At 40.8% G+C, this 9,858-nt stretch overlaps 1 protein-coding gene across 1 annotated transcript; it reads right to left on the reverse strand.

Annotated features, from left to right (window-relative positions):
- Positions 1,323 to 3,420, reverse strand: LOC107611440. Its single transcript, XM_016313364.1, has 2 exons — positions 3,025 to 3,420; positions 1,323 to 1,337 (listed from the first exon to the last, which is right to left on the reverse strand). Exons 1-2 carry the CDS (start codon positions 3,418 to 3,420, stop codon positions 1,323 to 1,325), a joined length of 411 nt encoding a protein of 136 aa, XP_016168850.1.

Below are 9,858 nucleotides of genomic sequence, written 5' to 3' on the forward strand. Positions count from 1 at the left end.
AGTGGGGTTGGGAGCATCACTTCCACTGTCCGGCTCGTCATGGCTCTCCATGCTGTCATGTGAAGTGGAGTCTGGGGTATCGGTCTCTTCCGGAGGTAGGTGAGTACTAACAGCGAGCTCCTTCAAGTAGTTGTATCGGCGCTTGTTGCGACGCTCGATTTGCTCAATCCGTCGGCCTTGCCGGTCTAACCTCTCAAGGATCTCAAGTAGCAAATGATTGGTGGGTGGTTTTAGAGCAAAAGATGAAGGGCGTCAAAGGACGGGCCTTCATTCTGGCTCACGGAAGGTGCTGAAGGTCTGATATACTTCCCATTTGGGACAAATTCATCATCCCTAGGAATCATGGCCTTCGTATCCCCAGCCCGATGGGAGACTCCCACTGCAGATACCAAATCTGTAACCAATGCGAGAAAAGGCAGGTTGCCCGTGATCTGCACTCGTTCCATAGCCTGTTGGATGAGTCGTGGCAAGTTGAGAGGTTGCTCTGTTAGAATGCACCAAATGAGAACGGTCATGTCAGCAGTGAAAGTGGACTCATGAGTGCTCAGAAAGATGTAGTGGGACATGATCTGTGCCAACACGTGAGCCTCCAAGGTGAGTGCTTGGACAGAGATACTCTTGGGGCGAGTCTGGTGTTGCCCATATATCCAATTGGTGTCAGGTTGGGTGATGACTCTAAGGACGCTATCCCAGTCAAATTGGTATGTCTGGCGCTCAAGCTGGGCCTCTTGATAGGCATCCAACCCCTCCGGGCTAGGTAAGAGATCAAGTACTCTCTGAATGGCACCTTCAGAGACAGGGACTTACTTTTGGCGAACATAGACAGATTGCAGGGTAGGTAAGTGATAGTTGGAGTAGAATTCAACTACCCAAGAGAGATTAGCCTCTCACGGCTGCCTCCTTAAGAATCCCCACTGTCGGCTTTCAATGCGGGACACCACAAAGTCGATGAAGTACACTGGAAGAATGAGGAGGTGCTCATTATGGTAGTTTTTCTCTGCTAAGACGGGGAACATCCGCTCACAATAACAGTTAGTGAACCGTGCGGAGTCCCGTGCAGGAAATGCCTTCTCCGCTTCATCAACCCGGATGGTCCTCTTCACCCGCTTAGAATGTGGCTTAACCCTTGTGGATAGTTGCACCTTAGCCGGTGCTCTTTTAGTTCCCATCTTTGCCGATGTCTTATCAGAAGCCTTCTCTTTTCCTCTCTTGGTGGCCATCTTGAAGAAGGAAGAAAGAGAAGGAATGTCAAATATAGATAGGTAAAAACTGGAAGGAATAAAGTCCAAGTGATAATAAATTCCAAATAAAAAGATAGTATCTTAAATAGATGATAGCTACAACATGCAAGTAAGACATCAAGTAAAATCATGAAGGCATATCATAACAACTAGATGCAAGAGGGATAAAAGCATGCAAGTAACAAGCATGAGAAGAATAGCTCAAGCATCAATATCAACAATGATAATCACTTACAATAAAATAATGAGAACTTTAGAATGACAATTAATGAATACTAAACTCAATACACATGGATTGCAAGGGTTGTGAAAAAGAGGCATTGAGGAGCAAGAATAATTTAGAAAATAAATCCAAATAGCATGAGAGCTTTTTCACAAATACTTGGTGTACAAAGTAAAAATAGGAAGTAAGGTAATTAATCCAAGTGTATATGAGACCCAAAATAAGATGTCAATTGTCAAAACACACCTCACAACACAAACAAGCTATGGAATAGCAACATAATCACCCAAATAAAATTCCAACACCAACATAAAAATGAAAGAGAAAAGAATAAAAAAGAAATTATAATTAACAAAGCTAATATGCAATTAAAAATAAATAAAATAGTCAAGTGCAAGAAATAAAAGAAGAATGAAAGAGTAGAAGAGAGGAAGAAAAGAAACCTAAAAAAAGATGAAAATAGGGAGATAAATGGGAGTAAGAATGAGAGAAGATGAGTAGGAAGAGAAGAGGAAAAGGAAAGGAAATTGTGGTTGCCGGAGGTGGTTGCCGGAGGTAGTCCGCCGGTGGTGGTGAAAAAAGAGGAGAAGAGGGAAGTAAGAAGGAAGAAAAAGGAAGAATGAAGAAGAAAGAATGAGAATTAAGATTAGAGAAAAAAGAGAAGAATGAAAGAAAAGAGGTCTAGGTCGCGCGCTGAGTTAAGTGATGCGGCGCTTATGACGCGTGCACGTCGCCCGCGTGTACGCATGGGTAAGCAGAAATCCAAGCAACGCGTAAGCGTCGGTCACGCGTACGCGTGACCACTCGTCATGCCAGACGCACGATTCCAGCATCATACCCACACAACTCTCTGTTCAATGTACCAAATTACGCCGATTCTCATTCCACACGTACACGTCGCCGACGTACACGCGTGGAACCACAAAATTGCTAATGACGCATACGCGTAGACTACACGTACGCATGGGGTGGTTTGTGCGCCAGGCACCCCACCTGCACAGTTCCAGCGTAACTCTCTGTTCAGAATATTAGAGAGCGAACTTCCACATGACGCGTGCGCGTCATTGACGCTTACGTGTCAGATGCACTTTTTTTCTGAATAAAATGGAAATATGCTTAAGTAAAAATTAATCAAAGACAAAGAACGAAATAAATAGAAGCACATAAATAAAATAGAATTATAAAAAGGAAGATCATACCATGGTGGGTTGCCTCTCACCTAGCACTTTTCTTTAACGTCCTTAAGTTGGACAGTCCATAAGCTCAGTCCTCTTCCCTTGCTGGATCCTTCAAGAGGAAGATCTCCAGGTCCTTGTTGTTCTTCAGCTTCACACCATGATACAGCTTCAAATGGTGGCCATTGACTTTGAAGAATGTGGGGCTTGAGGGGTGACTTAGGTGGACAACTCCGTATGGTTCCACCTTCTCCACCACGTAAGGTCCATCCCACCTTGACCTCAGCTTGCCTGGCATTAACCTCAACCTTGAGTTGTAGAGAAAGACTTGATCCCCAGCTCTAAGCTCTCTTCTCTTGATGTTCTTGTCATGGACCACCTTCACCTTTTCTTTGTTGAGCCTTGAGTTTTCATACGCTTCTAGTCGAAGGCACTCTAATTCCTCCAGTTGTAATTTTCTTTCAATCCCGGCTCCTCCAAATCCTGAGTTGTATTCCTTTACAGCCCAGTAAGCTTTGTGTTCCACCTCTACCGGAAAGTGGCAAGCCTTTTCATAGACTAGATGGAACGAACTCATGCCGATGGGTGTTTTATATGCAATCCGATAAGCCCATAGCGCATCTCCAAGTCTAAAGCTCCAGTCTCTTCTATGAGGTTTGACAATCTTCTCCATTATGCGCTTGATCTCTCTATTAGATACCTCAGCTTGCCCATTGGTTTGGGGATGGTAAGCCGTCGCCACCTTGTAAATGATGCCATGTTTCTTCAGCAAACCTGTCATTCTTCTGTTACAAAAATGAGAGCCTTGATCACTCACGATTGGTCGTGGTGATCCAAAGCGACAAATAATATTATTCATAACAAAAGAAACAACAACGTTAGCATCATCAGTACGGGTAAGAATTGCTTCCACCCATTTAGAAACATAGTCAACAGCTAACAAAATGTATAAGAAACCATTCGAGTTTGGAAATGGACCCATGAAGTCAATACCCAAAACATAAAAAATTTCACAAAACAACATTAGTTGTTGGGGCATCTCATCCCTCTTGGATACATTTCCAAACCTTTGGCATTGGTGGCAAGAGTCACAGAAAATATTAGCATCCTTAAAAAGTGTGGGCCACCAAAATCCGCAGTCTAAAATTTTTCTAGTAGTTCTTTGAGGACCAAAATGTCCACCACTCTCAGAAGAGTGGCAGGCCTCTAAAATTGACTAGATTTCGGATTGTGGCATACACCTTCTAATTATTTGGTCAGCACCACAACTCCATAAATATGGGTCATCCCATATGTAATACTTGGACTTGGTTTTAAGCTTGTCCTTTTGATGCTTAGAAAAATTAGGAGGAAAGGTACGACTAACCAAATAATTAGCTATGGGTGCATACCAAGGAACCACCTCAGATATTGCTTGCAAGCTATCAAGTGGAAAAGCATCATTGATAGGAGTAGAGTCATTTTTATTATGTTTTAGGCGACTCAAGTGGTCCGCCACCAAATTCTGGGAACCACTCCTATCTTTGATTTCTAAGTCAAACTCTTGCAATAACAATATCCAACGGATTAACCTTGGTTTAGACTTTTTCTTAGCTAACAAATATTTCAAAGCCGTATGGTCTGAATATACTACCACTTTGGTTCTAAGTAAATAAGCTTGGAATTTATCCAAAGCAAAAATAATAGCTAAAGTTTTTTTTCAGTGGTAGTATAATTAGACTGGGCACCATCTAAAGTCTTAGAAGCATAAGCAATAATATAAGGGTCCTTACCTTCGCGCTGAGCCAACGCCGCTCCTACCGCATAGTTTGATGCGTCGCACATGATCTCGAACGACCTACTCCAGTCAGGCCCTCTCACAATACGAGCTTGGGTCAAGGCAATCTTCAGCTTGTCAAATGCTTCCATGCAGTCTTCATTCAAGTCAAACTCTACGTCATTCTGCAGTAGACGGCACAGGGGCAGTGCAACCTTACTGAAGTCCTTGATAAAATGCCGGTAGAAACCTGCATGACCAAGAAAAGAACGGACTTCCCTCACAGAGGAGGGGTAAGGTAAACCAGAAGTAACATCTACCTTTGCAGGATCAACAGATATACCATTATTAGAAACAACATGGCCTAGAACAATACCTTGCTTTACCATAAAATGACATTTTTCAAAATTAAGCACAAGGTTTAAACTAGTACATCTTTCTAATACTCTAGCAAGACTATCCAAAGAAAGGTCAAAGGAATCACCATAGACAGTAAAGTCATCCATAAATACTTCCATACAATGCTCGAGAAGATCTGAGAAGATACTCAGCATGCACCTTTGAAACGTAGCCGGTGCATTACATAAACCAAAAGGCATTCTTTTATACGCATACGTTCCAAAGGGGCATTGATAAACCCCAATTTCGTAGTCTATCTTGTGCTTAATTTGGGAGATTTTATCACCTTTTCCCACATTTATTCAATGAAATTATTGTTTAGCAATTCTCCCTTGATTTGTGCTTAAATGTGAAAACATGTTTTTTAGGCCTTAAAATAGCTAAATTCAATTCACTTTAATTTCATTCGATGCCTTGATATGTTTGTTGAGTGATTTTAGGTTCATAAGGCAAGTATTGAATGGAAGAAGTGAGGAGAAAAGCATGCAAAGTGGGAGAACTCATGAAGAAATGAAGGAACCGTAAAGTTGTCAAGCCTGACCTTTTCGCACTCAATCGACCATAACTTGAGCTACAGAGGTCCAAATGAGGCGGTTCTAGTTGCGTTAGAAAGCTAACATCCGGAGCTTTGAAATGATATAAAATTTGTCATATTTTGCTTCGTGTTTAGGGGCGCGCACGTGCCATGTATGCGTGCACGCTGATGCTGCTCGTGGCCCACTAAAGTGAAATCGTGGCCAGCGATTTCTGAAACACTTTGGGCCCAATACAACTCATTTCTAATGCTATTTCATGCAAAATTCAAGCTTGGGAAAGGGGGAGCAATTATTTGTAGCAAGAGCATCATGTAGGTTAGTTTCTAGAGAGAGAAGCTCCCTCTTCTCTCTAGAATTAGGTTAGGTTAATTTCTCCTAGATCTAGGTTCAATCTCATCTTTTCATCTTGTTTTCTTTATGATTTCTTGCTTCTACACTTTCATTCTCTTAGTTTATGATGTTAATTTCCCTTTTATGCTCTCTTTTATGTTTATGAACAATTGTTGGATCTTATTTTTCTTTAATGCAGTTTTATGTTTCTATGCTCTTCTATGTTTATCTTCATTGTTATTGTTGATTTCTTGCTTGTGATAGTTATAGGTTTTGCTAATTCTTGCATTTGATGATGTTTACTTTTCTTGCACTCTAGGTGTTTTTTAAAATGCTTTCACTAGTTTTTGAGTAGTTTTCTTCACTCTTGGCCTAGGCTAAGGGAATCCGGTGACCTTGAGTCATTGGGTCTCAATGATTTGGTGATTTGAGAACCCTTGGTGATCAATTTGATACCCATTGATACTAACCCACTACTAATCTAATTAGTAGATATGTTGGGACTTATGAGTTGATGTAATCAAAGCCATTTGACGTACTTCAAGTCTAGGAGTAGATATTACGTACTTAAGGCTTTTGGAAGTAGACTTAATAAGCTTGGTTCCTCATAATTATCAATATTTGATTTGTAGACAAGGATGGTGATTTCAATTACCTATGTCTAGCCAAGAGTACTTTTCCTTTATTTTAGTAGTTCTTATCATTTTACTTTCTTGCCATTTAATTTTCCTTGCCATTTATTTTCTTGCAAAAATATAAAATCAAACCCCCTTGTTCATCATAGCCAATAATTGAGCACTTCATTGCAATTCCTTGTGAGATGACCCGGAGTCTAAATACTTCGATTAATTTTCATTGGGGTTTCTACTTGTGACAAAACCATATTTTAATTTGATGTGAGAGTTGTTTGTTGGTTTGGAGCTATGCTTACAACGAAGTAATTTCTTTCTTTAAGAAGAAAATCTAGACCGACAACAATTTTTGTATCAGGCATATAAAAGTAGTTTTTTCCTGATCTTCTGGAGCAATATGGATTTGAAAATAACCAGTATGACCATCTAGAAAATAATAGTGCAATTTACCTAACAGGCGATCAAGCATTTGATCGATGAGAAGGTAATGGGTAGTGATCCTTGCGAGTGGCCAGGTTCAAGCACCTGTAGTCAATGCACACCCTCCAGAAATTTTGCACCCTTGTAACCATGAGTTTTCCATTCTCATTCTTCACTGTTGTGACGCCAAACTTCTTCGGAACCACCTGTACTAGGCTAACCCATTCACTATCCGAGATTGGATAGATGACAACCGCCTTTGAGGTTGACAGATAGGCCTCGCTCCCTCCTCTAGAAAAATGCGGTGCTCACTGACTTGAGAGCTTATACCTACTATGTCCGCCAAACTTCACACAATAGCTTCCTTATTTCTTCTCAGCACACTAAGCAGACGCTCCTCTTGTTAGGAAGTAAGTTCCTTTGCAATGATAACTGGAAGTTGTTGATTATCTTCAAGATAAGCATACTTTAGGTGAGGTGGAAGAGGCTTCAACTCCATTTTCAGCTCATGGCTTGGCACTTGATCATCTGGAACCACTGGAGGTGGCAAGGTGTCTTCAGTATATTCAGAGGCTTCCCCACACTTGCACCTTGAACCATGTTCTTCTCATTAACTGCTTCTTGGTGAACTTCAGCCACAGTCTCATCAATAATGTCACACTAGAAGATAAAGTGGTCTTCCGATGGGTGCTTCATAGCTTCATCAAGGTTGAAGCTCACTGCCCTTCCATCAATCTCAAACGAATATGTACCTGAGAAGGCATCCAATTTAAACCGCGAAGTCTTCAAAAATGGTCTTCCAAGCAAGATGGATAAAGGTCTTCCTGAGTCATTTGGGGGCATCCCTAGAATGTAGAAGTCAATAGGAAAAGTTAACCCCTTAATGCTCACCAAGACATCTTTCGCAATGTCAAACACTGAAATTATGCTCTTATCTGCCAAAACAAAACATGCTACCGACCTTTTCAAGGATGGAAGCCTCAGAGTATCATATACAGACAATGGCATAATACTAACACATGCACCTAAATCACACATGCAGTCAACAAACTGTACACCCCCTATAGTACAAGTAACCATACACAGACCGGGATCACCACATTTCTCCAGTATAGCACCCATAAGAGCAGAAATTGAGCTACTCAAAGGAATAGTTTCCAAAATCATGGATCTTTTCCTTATTCATGCACAAATCCTTTAGAAACTTAGCATACTTAGGAACCTGGTGAATAGCATCAAAAAGCAGAATAGTTACCTCAACCTTTTTGAAGATCTCCACCATTTTGGGATCTAGCTCCACTTGCTTTTTAGTCCTCCTAGCAAGGTGTGGAAAAGGGATGGGAATGGCCTCTTTCACAACATCGTCTTCCTTAGATACTCCATTCCTTAGTTGAGCAACTTCTTCTTCAACCGCATCTTGTACCTCATCCTCTTCTTCAACATCTTCTACCTCAACAACATCTTCATTTTGAATATCTTCTTTTGAGCTTGGCTCCTCGGAACTCCTCTCTTGCAATGTAGTGCCGGACCTCAAAGTAATGGCATTAATTCCACCCTTGGGGTTAGGTAAAAGTTGAAAGGGAAGTGCACTAGAGCTTGAAGGTTGATTATTGGAGGTAGAGGGTGGGTCCATACGGGATAGAAGAGCTTGGATGGTAGAGGTAAGACCGGTGATGCTAGAGGTAACTGTGGCTTGAAGCTCTTTTTGTCCTTTCATAAGAGAGCGTCATCTCATCATTGGAGGAAGAATGAGGGTAGGTAATTTGGGGGGCTTGTGGTTGATTGTGTTGAGGTGCTTGGGCTTGCCTTTGGTGAGGTGGTTGGTATTGTAACACCCTAACTACCAAAGCTCACGCTTCCGGCTGCGCGACTCTGATAGCTCGGACATTACGACGACACTTATATTATTTAATACTAGAATATGAGCCTGTTTAAAACTTTAAACCGCAATACCGTTCCCAAAAATACTTTCGTTCGATAACGTACATCCACAAATACCATACAACTTACAAAAGCTCATAAAGAGTACATCCATATATATATACACATATATGTATAAATAATATTACAAGCATTAGACAATACAATTCCTATCCCTCTTACAGAATATCTCAAGATAAAGGCGAGGGTACAAATAATAGTCTAAAGCAATACAGAGCATTTCAACCACAACTAAATAAACTCTTCGTGACTTCTGCGCCCATATCCTGAAAGGGGAAAAATGTAGGGGGTGAGAACATCATCCTCGAAAGGGTTCTCAGTAGAGGGTTTTTAGGAATTACTGTAATAGGATACGTGAAGATAAACCATACCAGTGATTAATAACCGTCTTATACCTCTTTTCAAAAACAACGGTTTACATTAAAAGTAAAGTCGGAAATCTTTTCTGAAAGAGAAATCATTCAATTCTCAAAAACTCAAAAGCCTTTCAAAACGGTTTATCTATGCTGAAATACAATAGCCTTTCATATATTTCCAAGCCATAACCACAATAGCGAAACCAACCATCGATCCATCTCAATTCAACCACGGCCCTAGGCCCAAACAATCCAACCAACAACCAATCACCACAATCCAACAGAGTCCCAGATGCAAACACAGATAGGAAGTTCAAGCACAAACAAACAGGTGGCTAGCCATTGCTACTACCCAGGGAAACCCTCATCTCCAATAGTGGAAGTGCAACATCACAACTTATCAATATCTCAGCATAAATGCTTTCATTCTCAATCATGGATCAACATCCATCTCAGCCATTCGGCTCACGGTTCAATCCAGAACCAGCCAATATTCATATCATTCAAGGCCATTCCGGCTCACAGTTCAATCCAGAACCATTCAATATGTATAATCATACACAGCCATTTCGGCTCACAACAAAACAGCACTTCCACATTCAAAATCATCAAGTTCATGAAACCGGCATTTAAGCCATAAATCATTTTCTCAATTCATTTCACTTCGAAATCAAGTTTCAACTCTTTTCAGAATTTGCTTTAAAGATCTCATTTCTCAAATCATTTCGGCTCATAAGCCACTTTTTCTCAAGGTAAATTCCCCTTTTAAAAATAATGCCACTCTCGACATCCTCTTTCCAAAACTTCCATAATCATGGCAAGTTAAAAGCCTCTTTGAGATATTCAAAA

This window comes from Arachis ipaensis, chromosome B08, assembly GCF_000816755.2.
Source record: "Arachis ipaensis cultivar K30076 chromosome B08, Araip1.1, whole genome shotgun sequence".
In the NCBI taxonomy this organism is placed as follows: Eukaryota; Viridiplantae; Streptophyta; class Magnoliopsida; order Fabales; family Fabaceae; genus Arachis; species Arachis ipaensis.

What these genes read in the sequence shown, in the direction of transcription:
- LOC107611440 (XM_016313364.1), bottom strand. Translation starts at nt 3,420, where the DNA reads ATGACAGGTTTGCTGAAGAAACATGGCATCATTTACAAGGTGGCGACG.